Source organism: Impatiens glandulifera, chromosome 4 (assembly GCF_907164915.1).
Source record: "Impatiens glandulifera chromosome 4, dImpGla2.1, whole genome shotgun sequence".
In the NCBI taxonomy this organism is placed as follows: Eukaryota; Viridiplantae; Streptophyta; class Magnoliopsida; order Ericales; family Balsaminaceae; genus Impatiens; species Impatiens glandulifera.
Window position 1 is genome coordinate 18,165,257 of NC_061865.1, and position 26,285 is coordinate 18,191,541.

At 28.4% G+C, this 26,285-nt stretch overlaps 3 protein-coding genes across 3 annotated transcripts; 2 read left to right on the forward strand and 1 right to left on the reverse strand.

Moving 5' to 3' along the window:
* Positions 1–4,831: 4,831 nt before the first annotated feature.
* LOC124936903 lies at positions 4,832–5,743 on the reverse strand. The gene is made up of 2 exons (XM_047477432.1): positions 5,433–5,743; positions 4,832–5,204 (listed from the first exon to the last, which is right to left on the reverse strand). The coding sequence occupies exons 1-2, from the start codon at positions 5,707–5,709 to the stop codon at positions 4,834–4,836; spliced, it is 648 nt and encodes a 215-aa protein (XP_047333388.1). The 5' UTR covers positions 5,710–5,743; the 3' UTR covers positions 4,832–4,833.
* Positions 5,744–18,820: 13,077 nt separating this feature from the next.
* Positions 18,821–20,117, forward strand: LOC124934850. Its single transcript, XM_047475347.1, has 5 exons — positions 18,821–19,249; positions 19,352–19,438; positions 19,535–19,657; positions 19,743–19,892; positions 19,974–20,117. The coding sequence occupies exons 1-5, from the start codon at positions 18,821–18,823 to the stop codon at positions 20,115–20,117; spliced, it is 933 nt and encodes a 310-aa protein (XP_047331303.1).
* A 1,538-nt stretch (positions 20,118–21,655) lies between these two features.
* Positions 21,656–24,072, forward strand: LOC124934851 (putative two-component response regulator-like APRR8). Its single transcript, XM_047475348.1, has 4 exons — positions 21,656–21,749; positions 22,379–22,520; positions 23,565–23,717; positions 23,795–24,072. Exons 2-4 carry the CDS (start codon positions 22,400–22,402, stop codon positions 24,070–24,072), a joined length of 552 nt encoding a protein of 183 aa, XP_047331304.1. The 5' UTR covers positions 21,656–21,749; positions 22,379–22,399.
* The last annotated feature ends 2,213 nt before the right edge of the window (positions 24,073–26,285 follow it).

The following is a 26,285-nucleotide window of genomic DNA, read 5'->3' on the forward strand; positions in this document are numbered from 1 at the left end:
GAAACATACATCCCCTTTCGAAGCACAATATATTTCTAGCTTTTATTATCATTTAGTATCACAATGATCCTCTCACAATTAAAGTTCACACACAACTCAAAGAAATCGATGTTGGAATTATTTACAACATTTAGGTACATAAATTATTTAATAATTTTATATTAGTCGTTATCATAATAAAGATTAAAACCTAATTAAAGTGTTCTATTAAAATATACATGTACATCTATAATAAACTAGGAAGATCCCCGTGCGATGCACACGGATAAAAATATATTGTTACAACGTCCCGCGTTCATCAAATTTGGTGTTGAATTAAAAATATAAAATATTATTAGCCTAGTTGGTTAAAGAGTTGCATTTGTTTTGTTAGGTTGCGAGTTCGAAACATAACTATAGCATTTTTAATTTTATTTTTAACCGTTTTAAATTTATGGGCGGGCCAACCCAGAATCCGACTCAAATATTCATTTACTCTCACATATATATCCAAATTAACCACAGCTCTCGACCCGGCAATCCGGACACTTTCAAAATTAAGCATTATGTTAGGTCAGGCATTCGAGTAGGGACTTAAGAGCATGCATCTTTGTTTGCTATCGTGTTTCTTTCATTTGAGGATCGTCTTGCTATGATACCAAGAATGTTATGACTTGTTTCGTAAGGTGTGTTTATGGGTTCTTGATCTCAAGAATCAAGTTCTTGATCTCTAGGACCGGGTGAAAATTCTATAATCAAAGGGCAGCGGAAGGTTTTTAATAGAGAATTTGGGATGAGGGAATAGAAGAACCAATGGTGAGAAGAGAAATATTGTTGGTCTATACCAAACATTCCATAATAATAATAGACAAATGGGGATAAAATTCATATCTTCATTATTCCATTCATGGGTCCTTGGGGAAGAAAAATTAGCCTTATATAGGTGATGTCTTGCCCAGAATATTCGGTTACAACTACTTAGAAAATAACAGAATTCGGTTTGTAAAATAGAAAAGGAAAGCAAAACAAAATATTAAAACAACAAATAGAAATATGGCCATGTGCACAATAGGACCGAGAAAGGGTGCTGAGAAAGGTTGTTGGAATTATTCTAGGACCGAGGCCTTAATTTGGAGACCCTAACATTATCTCCCCCTTCAAAATTCATCGCCCTCGACGAAAAAGACCATGGACTGGTCATCCTCTAATGCGCATGCCCCTATCTTCAAAGAGAACTCTTTTCTCTTGCTGTTCGGTCAGATTTTCAGTAGGTCCAACAAGTGTCGGAGTGTAGGACCGTATTTCTTTAAGAGCCTTCGGTCTTCCAGCTCTAAAATCAGTCATTCTTTCGGCCCAACATGCCAGGTACAGCAAAATGGCCATTTTTCTTCCGGCCATACTCTAGAGTGTCTTCAAACAACCAAACCCAGTCCTTTTTCCGGACTAGCAACACATGTGAAACAACATAGCCACGTCTTTTAGTAACCTTCCTAGCTGGTGGTCGGTTGTTGGGTTGCTGGTTGAGCCCTTTGATTATGTGCTGGAAATTTTCAGGAATGTCTTCCAAAACTAGTGAAACAATTTGACATTCGTTCTTACTCTTTATTTGTACCGTGACAGCAACATTATAATTTTCCAAGGTCTTTTCTAGCTAGTTTCCTTGTATTATGTTGACCTGCGACCGAAGGGTACCCTGTTGGACCGTGAATGTGTGCAACAAAATGACATGTTCGTTCCCTGTCTCATGCATCAAAGGTGAGTCATAAAAACCTGATTCTTGGACGGGTTCATAGACTTCTTGGACTTCTTGCTGATTAGCCGATGCCATGAATATTTTGTATTTGCACCTATGATTGGGCTCCCAATTTTCATTGCAAGTATAACACAGGTCTTCCTTGGGATCGGTTGTCCGGTTTGTGCTCGGCCAGACCGTGTTAACATTGCATGGTTTGGGCAACAACGACGGTTCAACGCTGTACAAGGGCCTGCTGCTCATTAAGGACCCGTAAGTTGCTTCTTGGGCAACACTGACCTGCTTCAAGTTCATGCGTTGTCTCATGGGGGTGCCGTGTATAGGTGGACCGAATCGCAGCAAGAGATCCCTCTTGAATACATCCCACGTCAAGACTTCCATATGGTTGCGATTCTGTAAATATGAGTCATGCCACGTTCTTGCCTCTTTTGAAAAGTGAGTGCGGACAATGTCTAGTTTTGTGGCATCATTCGTCTTGCCCACCTTAAAGATTTGCTCAGTAAATATGAGCCAGCCCTCCAAATTAGTCCCATCAAATTCAAGAATATATTAACATTTGTGAGCCGGTTGAATGAAGGTAGTAAGAAACATTAACATAGGGTCGGGTGCGGGGATCTTGGCCATTATTAAACGCACCACTTTCAATGGCTGTCAAGCTTTTTCCAGCAATATTGAACATTTTGTCTATATCTTGCTTAAAGGCATTGTGCACAACAGCCTGTTCGGTCATGTGTTGTTGTAGGGAAGTTTGCATGGAAGCATATTGTTGGATCAGGCCTTCGAGTAGGGTCTTAAGAGCATCCATCTTTGTTTGCTATCGGGTTTATTTCATTTGAGGATCGTCTTGCTCTGATACCAATATGTTAAGCTTGAAACAATAACTTAGTTTTTCGAGTTCTTGATACCAAGAATCATATTCTTGATAGTTGGGACCGAGCGTAGAATTCTATGCTCAAGCGCAGCGGATATAATGTGAGAAGAGAATTCGAGGTTAAAGAGTGAAGAAACCGAGGTGAGAAGAAAATACTACTAGAATACACTTAGTAGTCCAAGATAGAGGTTCAAGACCGAGAGAATAACGTAGAGTAACAACTTTCACAAGCTTCAATTCATAAGCCAAAAAGTGGGGTGGGCATCAACATTTAAAGCGACTGAATTACCCAAGAGTAGTTGGTTACAAACTTGTTACAACAACTTGTAGAAATAACAGAATTTGGTTTGAGAAAAATATAAGAGAAGGGAAACAAAACAGAATTATTAAACAAAAACATAAATTAGCCCATGTGCACACTAAGACCGAGAAAAGGGTGCTGGAAATATTCTAGGACCGAGGCCTTGATGCGTAGACCCTAACACTTTATTGTATATAATATATATATATATATATATATATATATATATATATATATATATATATATATATATATATATATATATATATATATATATATAAGGACATATTTGTGTAGAAGCAGAAATATCATTTACTATTTCATTGATTGACCGAATAGTAAATTAGTATATTAATTCTATGTTCTCAACCCATAAATGACCTACCTATTATGTTTCTCTCATCAGACAAAAGGTAGATGTTTGTTCATTTCTCAATAACACTCAAGGATTATTGATAGAGGGTTGGAAGACCTAAACTTCATACACATCATTCATTACCGATCTAAGTCCATATCTAAAACTAGAAAATCCAAGATTAAGAGAAGATCCAAAGAATAACAAGAACGACTTAATGAACCGTTCTTCATTAAAGATTCATGTATGCTTCCGCAATTACAGTTTATCTTAATTTATCGACATAAGGTATTAAGATTATAGACTTAAGAAATAAATATTCAAATTTATAAAGATTCTAACAATCGATTCTCTCAAACCAAAGATTAGACTTTCTAAAGTGCTCGATTGCACATTTAAATAAGTCTCAAATAAGTTAATATCATTAAAAAAAAAAAAACCTAGATCAATATCAAGATTTTGTCTAAAACTTTCAAAGAGTCTTCAGAATATTGTCACCATATGTTCCTAGTTGATTAACATAACAAAATATATAATTTCTTTTTGTGTTAATCTTATTTCCTTAATCAAGATTATACACCAAAAAATTTAGTTTTCTTTTGTTAAATATAATTTTCCTTGTTAAAAACGTGAATTGATGTTATTCGACTTGCAGGTCTAAGAGACTAAATTATATCCTTATTATTTTCAGGTGAATAATTTAATTGGAGAAGAATAGTAAACATTTAACAATTTAATTGTCCATTGCGAATTTTTCACGATACTACCATATTGAAATATATGAGATTCGATATGAAAACCGACTGATTCGAGTGCACATCTCATTGCCCTTTAGAACTTCTTACACATATTTTTATACTCTCTACACTATTGTTATGATTTTGTCATTGTCTTTAAATAGCTATCCAGGACTACTTTTATAATATTATAACATTTAAAAACAAGACTAGATATCTTCATGACTATGGGCTTTGGTGCTTAGTAGATCTATTTTTTTCTCAGGTTCAAAGTGGCTTTGGTGTTTGGGATATTTGTACTCTATTTTGTAAGAAATAGTGTTTGTGCGGAAGAAATTACAGTAAACAATTATCTAAATTTTTTTTTATCTTCTAGATTTTCGAGATAGCAATATAGAAGATACAAAGGGGTATTATAGAGGGAGTTATTTTACTGTGAACCCGATTTGGAAAGAATTAATGATTCTTTTCAAAAAATCCAAGTTTATGAGAACCACATATTATGAGCAAGGATCAAATAGTGCACCATCTGAAAGCACAACTTGCTAGACTCTTCAACATCAGAATAGATCATATACATATCCCCCAAAAGGATTTTGATCATTCCATAAACACACCAATAATAAGAAAACTTCCCAATTGCAAATTACAGTAATAACCAACTTTTACCTTTAGAACCTACTACAATGAGCCCATGTTGTAATCATGCAGGGTCTTATTTAAGTTCTTACACATGTATCAATATCAATAGAAGAAAACATAAACATAACTTAATTCTTTTTAGATAATCAGCTTCCATGCAAACAAAAGAAATTAAAGAAATAGTAGTTTTCTACTTCATGTGTTCTTCTTGACAGTTTTATCAAGTGGCAACTGAAGCTTTTCTCCAAGGCTTTGATTCTCCTTCAACAAACGATCATAGTCCAAAAGAAGATCTTCAATTTGATTTTTCTGAGCAGCTGCCCCTGCTTCTGCAGCTTTCACTTCCTTCCCCTTTTCTGTCGATTCAGATTCCAACTGTTTGATCTTTCCTTTCAGTGTTGATACCTGTTCTCCCAAGACTTTAATCTCCTCAGGATTCAAACCTTTTCCTTCATCTCCCCCATGGTTTTGAGTCTTGATTGCCTCCATTGCCTTTCTTAACAACCTCAGTTCTCTAATGTAGTGATGAAGTCTATCCACCATCAACAGCATAAATAACATGAACCCTATTATATGTATTCATTCATTAGTCTCTTAAAGATGATATACCCACATCAAAAAAGACATCAAAAAGCAAGAAACAAGTCTCCAAACACCCTCAAACCAGATTCTCAAAAGAACTCAAAAGTACTATTGATCTATCAAAGGCAAATCTTCATGAAATGAGCAGATCATCTGAAAATGGGTCAAATTAATTAGTAAAATCACAAGGATCTGACAGTTATGTTTATTACCCATTAAAGAAGCTTCAAGCATGGCTCTTCCTTGGATAATCTGGTCGGTGGGATTCAAGAGTTCTAGCGGACGACTATTAATATCAGTGATTGTGTAAATAGTGATGGACATCATGAGGAAGACGACACCGGCTACGGTTTTGACGACGAGAGGACCGGTGCCACGTTTGAGGCGGTCTATTGACATGACAACGAGTTTCCTTAGAGGGGTTTTGAAGAGAAGGATCAGAATCGCCATCATCTCGGCGAAGATCGCCGAGTAGTATAGCTGTATCATCTTCTTGTAAAAATGAAAAACAAACCCTAGAAAGAACGAGATTATTTGAGAGATGAAATTGTTAGAAATCGAAGATGGTATAAATACGGACAGTGTTGATTACCCTCTATCAGACTCTCTCAAAGCATGCAATTTTGACACGTTTTTTTTTAAAGGAAATTAAGTATTTTGAAAAACAACTTGTTTATACTTTATAATAAGATGTCAATTTATGGAATATTTTTGTAAAAATTAATAGTTCATTCTTAACAAAAAAAATAAAATAAAAAATAAAATAAAATATTAAGATGGGTTAGTAAAAATAAAATTTGAAAATTTTGATATTTTTACTCCTTTTATTTAAATATTTAGAAAATATAAAAAAAATTATTTACAGATTTGCCTCTACTTGTGGTGATGAGACATGTAAATTATATACTCCAACTTTAAATTAAGTTGAGTTTAATTATCATAATTTTAGTCATTTAATTTATATTTTTAATTAATTTATTATATTTAAACAAATAAAATATAATTATTTTCTTTCAATTTTTCAATATTTTTCAAACCTTACACATTTATTAATTAAGATCAACCCATATTCGATATTTGGTAGTTTTAAATGCATATATCTCGACAATAATTAATTTAAAATACAAATACATGTAAATTGATCTAAATTGGTAGACCGTACACAATATTATATCATTATAAAATTATTTGAAAAATAAATACAAAATCTATCTTTATTTAAAAATTTACATTTCTTTCTTTAACATTTGTGTGGTCACACAAACCAACTTATCAAATTAGAACATGTAAATTTTAAAAACAAAAGTTAATTTTAAAAAATATGTTCAAAACGTTTTTAAATATCATTTCTTTTAAAAATGTAATAAATTAATTAGAAAAACAAAAATGATATGTTAAAATAAAATAACACGCTTTTGTTCATTTAAAAAAAAGTCTTAAATAATTAAAATTTTAATGGTTAAAAAAGCTCAAATTTAAAGTTGTGTCTTATTGGATGAATATGATTCAAATTTGAACATTACATCTTTAATTTATTGAATGGAATGAATGCATACATATTTAGGATCACTCAATTCCCCCTCATCATATGTACTCTTTTAATCTAAAATTTATTAAATAAAAGAATCAATCATACTAATTCAAATAATAAATGTTTGTTCTCAAATTAAAATTCTAATTACTTATAAATAACCGGTTTGTCACAAAATTTGTGGGAACTTTAGAATTTTGTTGCAAATTCCTCATCTGTCCAAACCTTTCTTATTCTCAATTTCAAATGTGCAAAAACATAAAGATCTACATTAAAACCAAATATTATCGTCATAAAATCTGTTCAAACCTTTCTTCTATAGATCCTCATCTGTTGGGATCCTTTTTCTATAAGATTAGGAAGAAGACTGACAAAATGTAGTTATATGCTTCTAATTGATTCTCTAATTCAACTTGGGCATCTACGCAATGTAGTTTCTCATAATTTAATTTGGTGCATTCTTATTATTTGCATCTGTAATCTGTTATACAATTTATGAATTCAAAATATTTCGCGCCTAAGTGGATGATAACAATAGCTAAAGACTAAAGTTTATCTGATTTCAGTTCCCGCGTCCTCAGTTGTGGTATTAGCATCTCTTTACATGTCTCGTCAAGACTCGTGAGGAAGAAGAAAAGAAGGCTTCATGGGGATTGATAAATTTGGAAGATAAAATCGAAACCAAAATACGTAACCCTAGATTGTAGTCTGTATGTATGGTTGCTTTTGTATATTAAGAAAGTATTCAACAAAACTAGATATTTACAATTGTGTTAGGTTGTTACTAATATTCTCTTTTTCTAGATATTTACAAATTGTGTTAGGTTGTTACTAATATTCTCTTTTTCTAGATATTTACAATTGTGTTAGGTTGTTACTAATATTCTCTTTTTCGTGATGGCAGGGTGTCCAGACCGACTTAGATATTCACATGAAAAAGCTAACACAACAGCTCACCGCAATGAAACCCCCAAAAGGAAAATTAATAAAAACAAATACACACGCATTGAAGGATTTGAACGAGAATCAAATATGATACTTCTGTATGGTAAGTCCCTTAGTCCAAGCCTCTTGTTATCTAAGTTATTCGTGATGTGTATGTTACATTATTTTCATCTAGTAGGAAGAAGAATGAAATGGATAGGTCGAACAACTAATGATGGATTAGGAAAGAAAGTATTACAACAAGGCTTCCATAACTAATGACATGAACTAGGGTTGAAGATGACCCACTCCTCCTCTTGGTGTAAATCATTAAACACCAACTTTTCAACTGCTTTAGTGAAATCAGTTATTGCCATCAAATAATTATTTGAATTGTATATTGCTTAATAGTAAGGTAATCTTCGTATGTATTATGCTGATTTTGAATCAAATCTTTCTTACATTTATTTTCGCGATCTTTCTTCCACAAAGATCATAAAAATGGAAGAGGTGTAATGGATTATGGTACAAGAATACATAGTCATATTTACATAAGTGCCACAAAAGTAGTTCGTCAGCTAAATCATGTGCAATTAATTTGAAAACGCTTTTCAAATGCTAAAAAAGCTGATGTAGGAAGGCGACAAATTGAGAATTGCTTTTCTTAAGGCTAAAGATATATAGTATCTCTTATTTATTCTAGATTTTGAGTATAAAGATTGAGATAGGGAGGAGTCTGTTATTAATGTTTAGGATAAGCATCTTCAAAATTTAAATGTTTGGAGATTACATGCATCCGTAATTCATATGGTTTATAAATACGTCGCGCATATGATATTTTTTGTTACACAAGTCAACGATTCGCGTCCTCTATTTTCTTTCTACTTCCCATTTGCCTCAAACATGAATAGCGAAAAGTCTTCCATCACCCAACCCTTTTGATATCTCCAGATGATACCTTTCCTTGCTAGGGTTTGCATATTGCTTTTGGATTCTGATCGCTCCTCAATTGAAAGGACTGAAGAAGCTTCTTGCATCTTGCCAATACAAAGGTTTCTATATTTTTTTTTGTGAGCTATTAATTTTTTTCCTTTTAAGTGTGAAATTTACAAAAATCTTGCTTGATCCCATGTAGTTATCATGTAGTTATCGTTGCTGAACGAGCTACATAAACTTTGTCGATGGTAGGTGAAAGTAGGCGCGAGATTGATATCGTCGTGACTGAATTTGACCTCCCCGACATGGATGGACTCATGTTTATTGAGTAAGTTCTTGAAATAAAGAAGCTATCAGTTTTCGGTGAGCATTGCCATTAATTGTTCTTCTTCTCCTACTAGAATATAACTTTTTATGATAATTATTTTGTCTGGATGATTTCAGTTTTATCAGCATTTGAAAATTTTGAGGTGAAAATGTATTGCCGGTTAAATGGTGCTGAATTCTGTTATGACAAACCCCTAGATAAAGACACTGCATATGGTCTTTGTGAATTCATTGTACCTAGAAGTAGTTCATCTGCCGCTTCTGAAATTTCCTATAATATTTTGGACTTGCTTGTGTCTATAAATGATGATATGCATATAATAGATGATTTGATTATGGAGAATCGTGAAGAATTCGTCGCACTTAACTTCAGTATGATCTCTAATCAGTTGGACTCACAAACTTCATAAAAAATTCGTTGGAGCGTTCTCGCCCCAGGCTTCTTTGGTATATATATACAGGGGCGGAGCCAAGTACAAGCCGCCCCGGGCTGTAGCCCGGGTAGCCTTAAACAACCTGTATGTATTTTATCAATAACGACGGTAAATTAACGTCGTTATTGGTTATTTTCCGTCGCTAAAAGATATTAGTGACAGCAAACTATAAAACTAGCCCGGATAAATTTTTTAATAAAAAATTAGCCCGGGTAAGTTTTGCTCCGCCCTGTATATACATGACCTTCAATATTATTGATTTGTTTCAAGTTTGATTTAATTATGTGTTTGTGATCATTTTCATTTTCAAATATAGTTGATCGGCAAGAACATACTTATGAACACTCCCGGAGCTAACTACTTCCCAAGTTGCTTGCCATTTGTAGGTTAGATTCAAAGACTTTTTCATTTCTTTGAACATTTGTAGAAATGAAGCTCTCGACTATTTGCATGCAACTAATTTTTTTTTATTTCTTTTAATATTTTCCTTCAAAAGAAGGATCAATCTCCAAAAAGGCCTTGCCCTAATAAGTCCGCGTTGGTTATGACATCTATAACCAGTTGGCTCGGCGGTTCAAAGTGCTAGAGCAGATCAATCTCCAAAACTTTTAGGGACTAAAATGTAAACAAAAAAAATTATACTTAAAATAAAGAATGGGAAGAAGGTCAATTTTACACACTAAATTGTAAAAAAATGTCAAATTTATTTACTAAGTATCAAAATTCTTTTTATATATATTAACTTATCAAAAAAGTGTTAAATTTGTTTAAAATAATAAAAATATTAAACTGTTTTAAAAATTTTGTCAAATGTAATATCAACATATCTTTTTTTAAAATTGACATTACTTTAATTATTTTTTAATTCAAACAAAACATTAAAATATTTTTTTATTTATTTTTTCTCTCTCTTTACCCCCTCACATCTCTCCATTTTCTTCTAAAGCCTTTCTTGGTTTGAATTTTTTTTTTTAAAAAGGTGTGATAGGGGAGAGAATTTATGAGAGAAAATAAGAGAGACAATAATGTGGCATCACCTCATTGATTGGAAAAATAAAAAAAATTGAAGGGAAAAAAGAAGAGAGATAAATTATTTGATTTTTTCATCCCACGTCAGTCATTTTCTCTCATATTCTCTCGCTAAATTCTCTACACAATCATTTCTCTTTTTTAAATAACTTAAACAAAATCAAACATCAATTTATACCATCTTGTCCATCACATCACTAAAATTATTAATCAAAATACTAAAATACTATTTATTTCAAATTATTAGTTTTTATTTTATTTATATATATCAATACATTTTAAATATTTTAAAAAAAATAATAATTAACTTGATCTTCAAAATCATCAATAATAATTATATTTTTCTTCTTTTAGATTTTTAAATAACCCCAATCCTAAAAAGACTTTAGTTTTTCTTTTTCCTCTCTTCATCTTATTTAATTTTATTGTTAATTGATTAATTATAAAAATTGTTGAAGAGAGAAAAGTTAGAAATAGTGGAGAGTTGTAAAAGATAAAAAGAGAGAAAAAATTGAATAAGGAAAGATTTTGATGTTTTGTTTGAATAAAAAAATAATTAAAGTAATGTCAAATTTAAAAAAAAAAATGATATTACTTGTGGCAAAAATTTTGATGTCCTTAAATATTTATGTTATTTAAAACAAATTTTACACTTTTTGACAAGTTAGTATATATAAATAAAATTTTAATATTTTAAATTTGAGTTGGGTTGGTATGTTTGTGTATTTTTTTTTTTTTTTTTGTGATTCATTTACATTTTAAATAATAGTTACATCAATTCATACTTATATTTGATTGTTTAAATAAATAAAATGTAATGCGTTTTAATTGAAAGAGTTTTATTAATCAAAATTCCTTTTGATATAGTGGATAAAATGGGTTCAAGTTTATATATATTTTTTTAAATTAACATATTTAAGTACTATTAGAATAAAATAATTGTTTTTAGTTATTTAAATAATTTTAATTATTAAATAGAATAATACCCTAGGCTGTTTAGGCTGTTTGGCACAAGTATAAATTATATATAGCTATAAATAAAAATAATGAGGTATAAAAGAGTATAAGTTATATATATTATTATTGTTTAGTTTAGTTAAACTTATATAAAATGTATAAATCTATCAATTTTTGTTTGATAGATAATATAATATTTCAGTATAAGACTAAACTTATATTATTCTTTTAATTTATTTTTATCTTTGTTAATTATATCAATATTATTTTTAATTAATTTTATTGATATTTTATATATTTAAAGTTTATTTTAATTAATTTAAATATTATTAATATTATATCAAATAAATAAATAAATAATAATATAATTACATTATTATTTTAAATTAATATAATATATAATAACATATAATTAGTATTATTTCATAATTTAATTTAAAATATAAATAATAATATATTTTTTTAAATTATTTAAATGAGTATTTAATAGGAGAGATATTAGTTATAATTATAAATAATACTATTATTTTTTTTATACTACTAATTATAAAATAGACATTAACTTTCTATTTAATAATAAACATAATTTTTAATTATTTAAAATTTTAAATAATAAAATTTATAAAATAAGTTTATTTTTTAAAACTACTAACTAATATACACTGAAATTAAAAATAATTAAAGTTAATGAAATATTAGATAAACAAATAAATGTTAATATTAAAAAAATTGTATAAAAAGTTATAAATAATAATTAAAAGTTTAATACTTTCTTGTAATCTATATAGAGGGTTAGACATCTATGCCTTTTCAAATTATAACTTATACTATTAATTTATTTAATTCAACCAAATACTTTAGTAATTTCATTATCGAGTTTATCAATTTAGAGATTTTTCACCTTATTTTTCTCTCATAAAATATATATATTTTTATTTTATCTCACATTAATTATATATATATATATTATATTTCATTATTAATTTCATATAAATATATATTTTTTATATTGTTTATTATATAATTTTTTTGATAAAATAAGTTATATATTTATTTTTTAATTTATTTTAAAATATATATTTTAAAAGCTAATCTTCTACTAATATATATAATTTTATATCTTTAACTGTCGAAGACAAGACCGAAGTATCATTCTTCAATATGTTTTAATTATTATTTATTTTTATAGTGGCTATTCAAGTTTCTATTTGTATAAAGTACAACTTATAATTTAGAAAAAAAATGGATAGACAAACATTATTTTTGTCACGAATTATCAGAATACTTTAGACATGAATTCTTTATACAATTATCACAATTCATTCAACAATCATCTTCGAATATTACCACTACATGTCTATTACGAATTCTGCAATTTCTCTTTCAAGTGCAAGGTTTTACCACAACTTCCATCATCGTTATAATCATCTTGTTGTACATTCTTTATCTCAAATGATAAATCATAACAACAATATGAATAACTATTCTCGAAATAGATACTCTTCAACCAGATATTAAGCTAACTTGGAAGCGATAAAAATCACATGCCACATATAATAATTTATCCTGCAAATATAAATATTTGTTTTGTTTATCTTCATATTTTACATGAGATTTTTTTAATTATTTAATTAATTTTAGTAGCTTATTATTATTATAGTTAGTTTGAAATTAAACAAGAATTTGGTATACTTACAATTTCTGAAGTGGACATTCATTTGTTTGTATGTTCATATGCGTATGGAGGTGACTATTAGGGGATGCCACAGTTGCATCTTGCTGCATTTATTTTATATAAATTTATCAAATTTTGGTGTAAATGTTTAATTTTGTTTACTTTTATGATGTAATATTCGGGACGAGATTGAATAATTGGATGTTTATTGTTGATATTTATGTTATAACTTTATATAATTAATCTTAGTGAATAATAATTAGTTTATTGCATTCAGAAGCAGCGGTTCTATTGAGTGGAAAAATTTCTCGTGTTGAAATCGGCCTAGAAGAAAATATAAATTTTAAAACACATACACATTTATTTCTTCGGTCTCCTTCATGCATGCTTACTTGGCTCGGGAATATAGCTCCGTTGGTAGAGCTCTGCTATTGCAATTGAGTCTTTCCTATCTTGTTCTAGTTATGAAATTAATGATTTTTGTGTCATATGTCAAGTATTTATATTTAATAAAAATAATTAATAAAAAGTTTAAATAATTTAATAATAATAATTAAGAGTTTTATCTAAATATTATAATATGAGTGAGTAATTTTTTTTTGAATTTCAGGGAAAATATATAGTATATAAATAGATTGGAAGTCTTAGTTGTGAGCACTATTATCATATTACTTAATAAAGAATTGGCTAAAGATAAATAAATTGACCATATCTGCAAATCTTTTGTATTTGACAAAAAGTTGAAAGAGAGATAGAATTGAATGATTATTTTTTTAAACAGGTATATACTATTGAGGAAATGGGTAAATTCGACCTATTTTTGTCTCATTCGTATTAAATCCAAACTAAATTTATTCAATTTGTAATCTAAATTATTTACTAATTAATACGGATATGTATTCCATCCCATCCATCGAATATGGTTTGAATAATTCAAACTAAAAAATATTTATATATTTTTTAAATGTCAATCAAGAAATTAATTAATTAATTTTATTTGTATTTATTTAAAAAAAGTAAAAAGTGAATTAAGTATATATATAGGTAGAGAAAATGAAGGAATTCATTTAATATAGGACCGACAATTTTGGACATGACCTTGACCGAACATGAAAAAATCAGGCTATTTAACCTGATTAATAAACATGTCAAAATCGGGTCGACCTGACATGACCCAAAATAGACCCGATAACCCGTTTACAAGTTTTTTTTGTTGAATTTTGTGTTATTCTTTTTTATTCACTCACTCATTTTCTTTTGTAAAATTTTTTATAAGTGAATTTGTGATTTACCTTTATTTTTATTTTATATTGATGTCATTTTAATTTGAAATAGAAAGATGTGAACTAATTATATCGGGTTTGATTCGAGTTGAGTTATGTAAATCGGGTCAAACGGGTCAAACGAGTCAGGTTTAGGTCAAACACAAATAAACATGTTAGGTTTAGGTTAGAGATATTTGACCCGATTTATTAAACAAGTTAGGTTTAGGTTATAATCGTTGAACTCGTTAACCTGCCAACCAAAACCTGCCAACCTAAAATTTATCTAAATTGTCACCCTTAATTTAATTGATGAAAATTTGGTTTTGAGAAAATTTGTAAGTAAGAAGAAAAAAATTATTTTTATTCAAATTATTTTGGATTAGTTAGATTATTAATCCAATCCGAATTAAACTCAATTCGAATTTTATCCAATCTAAATTTAATATAAACGAAATAATCAAATTCAATTTGTTATGTTCTAATTATTCCGTCAAATGCTAAGATCTAGGATAATTCAATTTAATATTTAATTACTGAAATTTTAATTTATCTTATTATTTAATGTTTAATATGTTTAATTATAAAAAAAAATATTATTAAATTTTAATGTTATAATTAATTTTGTTCTGAATCAAATAAAATATTCTTAACTAAGTATAGAAATAAGTAAAAATATGTTGAGATGAAATTTAATTTAAAAAAATTAAATTGAAAAATAAATTTTTATTTAGATAGTTTGGATATTAGTATTTCGTATTGTATTATTGATTAATTCATCAATATTTATATAGAATAGTTTTCACTTTTATTTAATGCATATTCTAAAAGAGAATCAAACTCCTAAATTTTGTTATTTTTACTAGCTCTACCTTAATTGTTTTTTTTAAATCATCCGTCTATTAAGTAATTCAGATTTTTAGCTTGAGAGCCCTTTATTAATTTATTTTGATTTTTTAATTATTTTTTTGAGGGAGTTGTTTCATTTCAGTTATTTGAATTTTTTTTTTGAATATATATATATATATATATTGACAGAAAAATGTTAGAAAATGATTAGAGGTGAACAAACATATAAATCCAACTCGTATTACTCAACTCAAATTAAATTTATCCAACCCATATTATTTACTAATATGGGTTGGGTATGGGTTGGGTTGGGGTGGGTATGAATTGAGTAACCCAAATTATATTTTTATTTTTTTATTTAACATGTATTTGACTTATATAACACATTTTTATCTGTTTAACACGTTCTGACATATTTAATACGTTTTTAACATGTTTAACACTTTTTTGGCACGTTTTGACACGTTTCTCACATTTTTGACATGTTTAAAATATTTTTCACACGTTTAACACATTTAACACGTTTTGACACATTGAACACGTTTTTAGGGGTGAGAAAACGGGTAAACCCAACCCGTATTATCCAACCCATATTCAACCCAAATTAAATTTACCCAACCCATATTATTTATTAATATGGGTTGGGTTGGGTAACCCAAATTATTTTTTTTTATTTTTTCATCTAACATATATTTGACTCATTTAACACATTTTTATCTGTTTAACATGTTTGACATGTTTAACACGTTTTAAACATGTTTAACACGTTTTCACATTTTTAGCACGTTTAACACTTTTTGACACATTTAACACGTTTCTCACGTTTTTGACACGTTTAATACGTTTTTCACACGTTTAACACGTTTTTAAGTTTTGGCATGTTTTGATACGTTTAAAACGTTTTTGACACGTTTAACACGTTTTTGATACATTGAACACGTTTTTAATGTTTTTGACATGTTTAACACGTTTTTTAATGTTTAACACGTTTTGACACGTTTGACATATTTTCACGATTATGACACATTTAATACATTTTGACATGTTTTTCACGTTTTTGACACGTTTAATACATTTTAACACATTTAACATACTTTTCACGTTTTTCACGTTTTTGACACGTGTAACATATTTTTAATATGTTTAATATTTATTCACACATTTAACACGTTTTGACATATTTAACATGTTCTCCACGTTTTGACATATTTAACATGTTCTCCACGTTTTTTTACATTCTTGACACGTTTTCACACGTTTAACACGGTTTTGACACGTTTAATATGTTTCTCACATTTTGACACGTTTAATACGTTTTTTACACATATAATGTGCCAAAACATGAAAAACGTGTGTGAAAAACATGTTAAAATGTGTAAACATGTTAAACATGCCAAAAACTTGTTAAACGTGCCAAAAATATGTTAAAACTTGTCAAAACGTGTTAACGTGCAAAAAACATGTTAGACATATCAAAAATATGTTAAATGTGCAAAAACATGTTAAACGTGTTAAAATGTCAAAAACGTGCCAAAAACATGAAAAACGAGGCAAAATGTGTTAAACGTACCAAAATGTGTTAAAAAGATGTTAAACTGCCAAAAATGTGAAAAACGTGTTAGAAATGTGTTAAACATATCAAAAACGTGTTAAACATGCCAAAAACGTGAAAAACATGTTAAACGTGTTAAACATCACCCTAGATCTGTTGTTGCAGATTTGGTGTTCCATCCTACACCACCTTTATAATATATGTTGACTTTTCATTCTCTTTCTTCATTAATTTTGACTTATCCTATAAAATAACCATTTTTGTGAAGGTGATGTAGGGTGAAGCACCAAATCTGCAACAACAGATCTGAGCCCGTTAAACATATCAAAACGTGTTAAAATATCAAAAAACGTGTTAAAGGTGCCAAGACATGAAAATTTTGTTAAACTCGTCAAAAACGTGTAAAACGTGTCAAAAACGTGTTAAAATAACCATTTTTTGTGAAAGTGATGTAGGATGGAGCACCAAATCTGCAACAGCAGATCTGAGCCCGTTAAACATATCAAAACGTGTTAAAATATCAAAAAACGTGTTAAAGGTGCCAAAACAAGAAAAACTTGTTAAACTCGTCAAAAACGTGTAAAACGTATTAAACGTGTCAAAAACGTGTTAAACGTAACAAAAATGTGAAAATTGTGTGAAAAAGTGTTATTTAGTGTGACAACGTGTTGAATGTGTTATAAGTGTGAAAACGTGTTGTAAGTGTGAAAAACTTGTTATAAGTGTGAAAACGTATTAGATATGTTAAAAATGTGTTCAACATGTCAAAAACTTGTGAGATGTGTGAAAAACGTGTTAAAAATATCAAAAACGTGTTCAACGTGTCAAAAACGTGTTACAAATGTCAAAAACGTGTTTGACTTGAAGTTGAAATATGATTAGTTTATATTTTAGATTAATAACAAAGAATTAAATTAAATTTATATAATTTGGGTAATTTTAACCCAACCCAAATTAAATCCAACTCATACTCAACCCAACCCAAATTAATTAACTCAAATTAATATTTTGAGTTTAGGTTATGGTGGGTTTGCCAAATTATGCTTACCCCTAGAAATGATATGTCATTCTTTGAGTGGATTGAAGAGAGTTTTTAAATTTTCAAGGGGACAAATTATTTCTCAACATTTTTCCTGTCAATATTTTATCACTCTTTATTTATTTATTTATTTATATATGAATTTGTATAGTTCTTTTATAAAAAAAAAAAAAAACTTATTTAAAAAAATTAAAAAAGTTTTTTTTTAAGATAAATTATTAAATTATTATGTGTATTTAAAATTTAAATTTAATAAAATAAAAATATTTTAATATGTTAATTATTAACTTAACTAATTTATAAAAATTAATAATAATAATATGATTGAAGTTGAAAAAAAAAAGTTTCAACTATAAAACCAGCTTACAGTAGGTTGACGTTGGGTTATATATATTTATTAATTTTTTCTAAAGCAATAAATATAATTATTTGATTAAAAATTAAGTTATTTAATTTTTTTTTAAATTTAATTACTATAATATATATTTTTTAATTAAAAAAGAAAATAATAATAATATTTGAATAGTTTATATTTATTTCCTAATTATATTTATGGTTTCAATGGCTTATTTTTCTTTTAAAATATTAATTCCGACATATTTCCAAACACATTTTAGTTATTTCCTAATTATACAATCATTCCAAAATCTTCTAACAAAATAAGGAATATGCACCATCTAATTAGGAAACAAATTTAATTCCTAAATTAAACTATTTAAAATATTCGACACCCTATAAATAAAGACTTTAGAGTAATATCCAAAAAACATAATCCACCTATTTCAATTGATTTTATTTCTCAAAACTTTCAAAAACACTCATACATTGAAATTTGAATAATTCAAATCGCCCATCAACCAACAAAGAGAACTCGATTGTCAATCTTTTGCATCAGAAAAACAACCTGCCGGAGACGGGAGACGACGAAGTGTCCATCATGTAAGCATGTTCTGTTTTCTTCTTTTTATAAGTGGTCATTCAAGTTTACGTTTTATAAACTTTGTGTTTTATATTCAATTATATTATCTAATTACTCCTTTCAATAATGTGATAGACAAAACAGATAGACAAACATCATTATTGTCATGGATCTTCAGAATATCTTAGGTGAGAATCAATTACACGATCATCATAATTCATCCAACAACTTTCATCATCGTTATCGTCATCCTGTTGCACATCCTTTATTGAGAAATCATAACAACAATATGAATAATTATTCTCGAAGTAGACACAGTTTCACAACATATCAAGTTAATGTGGAAGCAACAAATATCAGGCCACATATAACAATTCAGAATATCTTAGGTGGGAATCAATTACACGATCATCACAATTCATCCAACAACTTTCATTATCGTTATCATCATCCTGTTGCACATCCTTTATCTCGAGTGAGAAACCATAACAACAATATGAATAACTATTCTCGAAGTAGACACACTTCAACAACATATCAAGCTAATGTGGAAACGACGAATCTCAGGCCACATATAACAATTCACCCTGCAGATGTAAATATTTTTTTTCTTTGTCTTAATATTTTGGATTTGATTGGTTGATTATTATTTAGTTATAGTATCTTATTCTTAATGAAATTGTTTGAAATTAAACAGGAAGTTGCCATACTCAACATTGATGAAGTGGACATTAATCCAATTGTTGTTGATGATTATCATATGCACATGGACATGGCTATAAGGGTACGACCAACTGCATCTTTCTAGCATTTATGTTTAATATAAATTTATCTAATTTTGGTATCTTAATTTTACTTGCATTTTTGTTCAAATATTTAGGAGAGTTTTGGATTGGTTCAAGGGACCGACAGATATCTTCGAATTGCATCACATTTGCCTCGAGTAAGAAACCATAATTCTCAACTACCACCAACTTTAGACATTGACCACATGTCTTATGAGGTACAATTGAATGTGTATTGTTGATATTTATGTTGTAACTTGTGTAACTAATTTTAGTGTATAATAATTAGTTTATTGTATTTAGGAGCTGCTTCTGTTGAGGGAATTAATCCCTTGTGTTGAAACCGGTCTATCCGAAGAAAACTTGAATCTTAGAATACAAACACATCCATTTCTTGAGTCGCAACTATCTTCTTCTAGTAATGGAACTAATCACTTTTGTGTTATATGCCAGGTAAATTTTATTCAATAATTATTAATTATTATTTAAATATCAGAATACGAGTTCACAATTTTTTATTTTTTTTACTTTCAGGAAAAATATAAGGAATACGAAAAAATTGGAAGTCTTGACTGTGAACACGAGTATCATGTTGATTGCATAAAGAGTTGGCTAAAGATTAACAACATTTGCCCAATTTGCAAATCTTCGGGGTCAACAAAAACGGAAGAAAATTAAAAATGCTTACTCTAACTAGTTATTTTGGTTTTTTATAATTCCATTTTTTGCTGTTGGAATTCTCCCATTGTTTCATATGACTTTTGTCCATTTTTAATTGATATTTCTGTATTGTAATGTTTACATTTGTTTTTATGGTATATCTTTTTAAGTTCATTTTTTAAAGAATTCTCTCTATATATATAATTGGAAAATCATTTTCTTAAGTATTCAGATTCCTCATCCAGTTTATGAGTAAAGATCGATCTAGAAGTCTGAACTTTTTTTTGTTAGCTGAATTTATTAATTGTTTTGATGTTTTTGTTCTTTGTGGGACTTTTTTGATGGTAAATTATTTGAAAATAAATTTATTTTAAATATCAGTAAAAAAAATGTAATCAAAATCTTTATAAATTTTATAAATACTATATATCATTAATTCAAATATGAGTTATATATACCAAATTAATTTTTAAATAATACAAAAAAATGTCTAAACAATAAAAAACAGTTAGACATTAAATAATATATTAAATTTGTAAAAATTAAAATTACAATAAAGATGATTCAACAATTGTCATTTTTTAAGTGGACTTTTGAATTACATAAGGATGAGTTAGAAAGTAGAGTCTACTGAAAAAATCAATTTAGTGGTGTTGGAAAAATCTCTACCTAATTAATTTTCTGGCGATACAAACATCTTTATTCCACCAAGGTAGACTAGTGGTAAGAGTCGGCTTAGAAGATTAAAATGTCACGGGTTCAATTTCAACTATAAGCGTTTTGAGTTTAAGCGGGAGTTATGGTTGTGGGATGTTATGTTAGCTCTCTTTTATTCCAAAAAGAAAAGATCATCAAAACAATCCGCAACTATTAACAAAAATGATCTACCAAAAACTGGAAGTATTATTCGAATTATAAAAATCTGAAACGATAAATCCAATCCAATATGGCTAAACATAATGTCAAATCTAAAAAAAAAAAAATATATATATATATATATATATAAATATTAAATAAATGTATTTCTATCAAATTTGTTATTTTATTTTATAAATAACAAAAACAATAATGAATGAAAGGAGGAAGACGATTACTAGAAGGTCTCAACTATTAACGCACCATCATGTTCAGATCATAGATGTTGACGACGAAGATGATAATGAAGACGATAAAAACGATGACGACCAAAAAAAAATTCTTTATTTCAATTTTGTAAATGTAATTTTTATTTATACTTACAATACAATGACATTATGCAGTTCAAATTTGCTATTCCCCTCCTTATGCTATGCCATTTAATGATAACATCATTCTAGATTATTTTTTATTAACATTTTATAAGAATATTATCAATTTACTATATTAATTTTCATTAACATTTTATAAGAATATTTTCTATAAGAATTTACATTTTTATTATTTTAATGATAAAATTTGAAATTATTTATAATTTTTAAATTAAATATAATTAATTTGTAAAAATATATTAGAATTGAACTATATAGTATGAATCTAAATGGAGATTATAGATTTTGATAATCTTATTTGAGATAGTAAATAATAGTAATTTCTAGGGCAAAGCTGCCGTCCCCGTCGCCGTCAATCATTGTTCAGCTCGAGACGACGACGTAGACGCAATCCTGAAGCAATGTAAGAACACAGTATCTTACAATTTCGTAGTCGTCTGCTAGGATTTCAATACATGTTCATTACTTTATTTAGGGTTTCTTATATAGAAATGAACTGATGAATTCGAACACAAGTATTTGCTTTTTGGTAGTGGTTGAAACAAGTAGGAAGAAGATTAGAAAGAAGACTGCACAAAATGTAGTTATTTGCTTCTGATTGATTTTCTAATTAACTTGGGCAGCTACAGGAACATCTTGAATGTTCAATGTTGTTTCTCATAGTCTAATTTGGTGCATTCTTATTATTTGCCTCTGTAATCTGTTATACAATTTATGAATTCAAAATATTTCGCGCCTTAGTCGATGATAACAATAGCTAAAGACTGAAGTTTATCTGATTTCAGTCCCGCGTCCTTAATTGTGGTATTAACATCTCTTTACAAGTCTGGTCAAGACTCATGAGGAAAAAGAAAAAGAAGGCTTCATGGGGATTGATAAATTTGGAAGGTAAAATCGAAAACCAAAATACGTGAACTCTAGACTGTAGTCTGTATGTATGGTTGCTTTTGTATATTAGGAAAGTATTCAACAAAACTAGATATTTACAATTGTGTTAAGTTATTACTAATATTATCTTTTTCGTGATGCCAGGGTGTCCAGATCGACTTGAACATGCACATGAAGAAGCTAACACAACAGCTCACCGCAATGAAACCCCCAAAAGGAAGATTAATAAAAACAAATATACACATTGAGGGATTTGAACGAGAATCAAATATGATACTTCTGTATGGTAAGTCCCTTAGTCCAAGCCTCTTGTGATCTAAGCTATTCGTGATGGGTATGTTACATTATTTTCATCTAGTAGGAAGAAGAATGGAATGGATAGGTCTAGCAACTAATGGATTAGGAAAAAAAGTATTACAATAGTAATACTGCAAAGCTTCCTTAACTAGTAACATGAACTAGGGTTGAAGATGACCCACTTCTCCTCTTGGTGTAAATCATTAAACACCAACTTTTCAACTGATTTAGTGAAATCAGTTATTGTCATCAAATAATCATTTGAATTGTATATCCCTTAATAGGAAGGTAATCTTCATATGTATTATGCTGATTTTGAATCAAATCTTTCTTACATTTATTTTCGTGATCTTTCTTCCACAAAGATCATAAAAATGGAGTAGGTGTAATGTATTGTGGTACAAGAATACATAGTCCTATTTACATAAGTGCCACAAAAGTAGTTCGTCAGCTAAATCATGTGCAATTAATTTGAAACGCTTTTCAAATGCTAAAAAAGCTAATGTAGGAAGGAGAAAAATTGAGAATTGCTTTTCTTAAGGCTAAAGATATATAGTAGCTCTTGTTTATTTTCGATTTTGAGTATAAAGATTGAGATAAGGAGGAGTCTGTTATTAATGTTCGGATAAGAACCTTCAACATTTAAATGCTTGGAGATTACATGCATCCGTAATTCATATTGCTTATAAATACTCCATATGATATTTTCTGTTACACAAGCCAACAATTCGTGTCCTCTATTTTTTTTTATACTTCCCATTTGCCTCAAACATGAATAGCGAAAAATCATCCATCGCCAAACCCTTTTGATATCTCCAGACGATACATTTCCCTGCTGCGGTTTGCATATTGCTTTTGGATTCTGATCGCTCCTCAGTTGAAAGGACTGAAGAAGCTTCTTGCATCCTGCCAATACAAAGGTTTCTGTATTTTTTTGGGGTGTCAGATGTGCAAAAATCTTGCTTGTGTGAGCTATTAATTTTTTTTTCCTTTTGGGTCTAAAATTTACAAAAATCTTGCTTGATCGATGTAGTTATCGTTGCTGAACGAGCTACGGAAGCTTTGTCGATGGTAGGTGAAAGCAGGCGCGAGATTGATATCGTCGTGACTGAATTTGACCTCCCCGACATGGATGGACTCATGTTTATTGAGAAAGTTCTTGAAATAAAGAAGCTACCAGTTTTCGGTAAGCATTGCCATTAATTGTTCTTCTCCTGCTGGAATATAACTTTTTATGATAATTTTTTGTCTTAATGTTTTCAGTTTTATCAGCATTTGAAAACTTTGAGGTGAAAATGTATTGCCTATTAAATGGTGCTGAATTCTGTCATGACAAACCCCTGGATAAAGACACTGCACATGGTCTTTGTGAATTCATTGTACCTAGAAGTAGTTCATCCTCCACTTCTGAAATTTCCTATAATATTTTGGACTCGCTTGTGTCTATAAATACTGATATGTATATAGTAGACGATTTGATTCTGGAGAATCGTGAAGAAATTGTCGCAAATAACTTCGGTATGATCTCTAAAAAGTCATGACCTTCATTATTATTAATTTGTTTCGAGTTTGATTTAATTATGTGTGTGATAATTTTCATTTTCAAATATAGTTGCTCGGCCGAAGAGCATACTTATGAACACCCCCGGAGCTAACTACTGCCCAAGTTGCTTGTCATTTGCAGGTTATATTCAAAGACTTTTTCATTTCTTTGAACATTTGTAGAAATGAAGCTCTCGACTATTTACATGCAACTAATTTTTTTATACTAATTTTTTTATATTTCTTTTAACATTTTCCTTCAATAGAAGGATCAATCGTCAAAAGGCCTTGCCTAATAAGTCCTGGTCCTTGCAAGGGCGTTGGTTATGGCATCTACAACCAGTTGGCTTGGCAGTTCAAATGCTAGAGCAGATCAATCAGCAAAAATTTTAAGGACGAAAATGTAAACAAAAACCATACTTAGAATAAAGAATAGGTTTGCGGTTGGGTTGGTTGGGTTGGGTTGGGTTGGGTTGGGTTGGGTTGGGTTGGGTTGGGTAAATTTTTTTTTTTTTTGTTGTGATTCAATTACATTTGAAATAAAATAATAGTTACAATTGTTTAAATAAATAAAATGTAATGTGTTTTGATTGAAAGAGTTTTATTAATCAAAATTCCTTTGGATACAGTGGATAAAATGGGTTCAAGTTTATACTTGCAGTTTTTTTTTTAATTAACAGATTTAAGTACTATTAGAGTAAAATAATTGTTTTTTTTTGTTAATTAAATAATTATAATTAGTTAAATAGAATAATAGCTTAGCTGTTTGGCACGAGTATAAAATATATATAGCTATAAATAAAAATAACAAAGTATAAAAGAATATAAGTTATATATATTATTATTGTTTAGTTAATCATATATAAACTATCTATAAATTTTTGTTTGATAGATAGTATAATATTTCAGTATAAGAATAAACTTATATTTTGATTCTTTTAATTTTTTTTTTTTATCTTTGTTAACTGTATCAATATTATTTTAATTAACTTTATTGATATTTTAAATATTTAAAGTTTATTTTAATTAGTTAAAATATTATTAATATTACATCAAATAAATAAATTAATAAATAATATAATTACATTATTATTTGAAATTAATATAATATATAATTAGTATTATTTCATAATTTAATTTAAAATATAAATAATAATATATTTTTTAAATTATTTAAATGAGAATTTAATAGGAGAGATATTAATTATAATTATTAATAATATTATTATTTTTTATACTACTAATTATAAAATAAATATTAACTTTCTATTTAAAAATAAATAAATAATTTAATTATTCAAAATTTTAAATAATAAAATTTATAAAATAAGTTTATTTTTTTAAAGAGGAGTGATAGAGTGAGTGAATTTGGTAAGGGAATTTGGTGAGACATCACCTTCATTGGTTGAAAATGTAAAAGTGAGAGGAAAGAGAGAAAAAAGAGAAATTATTTGATTTTTTCATCGAATAAGATTATGCCACGTCATTCTCTCAACAAATTCCCTCACTTAATCATTTCTCTTTTTTAAATTAGTAAGTAATATATACTGAAATTAAAAAATAATTAAAGTTAATGAAATATTAGATAAACAAATAAATGTTAATATTAAAAAAATTGTTTAAAAAGTTATAAAAAAATAATTAAAAGTTTAATATTTTCTTATGATCAGTGTAGAGTGTTACTCATCTATGCAAATACTGTCTGAACAGGTGGTTCAACCAATCTGATCGCAGATCGCAAAACGGTCGACAGTTCGGTTATTAACTTTAAAACGGTAACCTTATATAACAGTTAATTTTCGATTCGTAAGGTACATGACGATGATGATGCAGTATTCATTCTGTTTTCTTCTCTTTTTCAATCCGATTGTTTTCTTCTTCTTTTTCAGTCTACTTCAATCTCTTAGACCGCGAACAAGATTTATGTGTAAAGAGAAAGTGAAAGCCAAATCAGAAATCTATCAAGATAGAAAGAGTAAATCGTTGGGTTGAAAAATCTTAAGAACGAAGGAGGTTGCATCCGTCAATGTAGAATCATTTTTTTACATCCATCTGCAGCTGTCAATTCCTTTCATTTCAAGATTCCACTTCTTACTTATATCTAGTTTAATATTTTAATTAATATATATTTAATTATTTTATATATATGTATATATATTTAATTATTTTATATATATATATATATATATATATATATATATATATATATATA

Coding starts and splice junctions, on each gene's coding strand:
- LOC124936903 (XM_047477432.1), bottom strand. CDS start 5,709: ATGATACAGCTATACTACTCGGCGATCTTCGCCGAGATGATGGCGATT. Junction 5,205..5,432: donor GCTTGAAGCTTCTTTAATGG/GTAATAAACATA, acceptor TACATATAATAG/GGTTCATGTTATTTATGCTG.
- LOC124934850 (XM_047475347.1), top strand. CDS start 18,821: ATGGATCTTCAGAATATCTTAGGTGAGAATCAATTACACGATCATCAT. Junction 19,250..19,351: donor TAACAATTCACCCTGCAGAT/GTAAATATTTTT, acceptor GAAATTAAACAG/GAAGTTGCCATACTCAACAT. Junction 19,658..19,742: donor TTGACCACATGTCTTATGAG/GTACAATTGAAT, acceptor TATTGTATTTAG/GAGCTGCTTCTGTTGAGGGA.
- LOC124934851 (XM_047475348.1), top strand. CDS start 22,400: ATGCACATGAAGAAGCTAACACAACAGCTCACCGCAATGAAACCCCCA. Junction 22,521..23,564: donor AAATATGATACTTCTGTATG/GTAAGTCCCTTA, acceptor TGATCGATGTAG/TTATCGTTGCTGAACGAGCT. Junction 23,718..23,794: donor AAAGAAGCTACCAGTTTTCG/GTAAGCATTGCC, acceptor TAATGTTTTCAG/TTTTATCAGCATTTGAAAAC.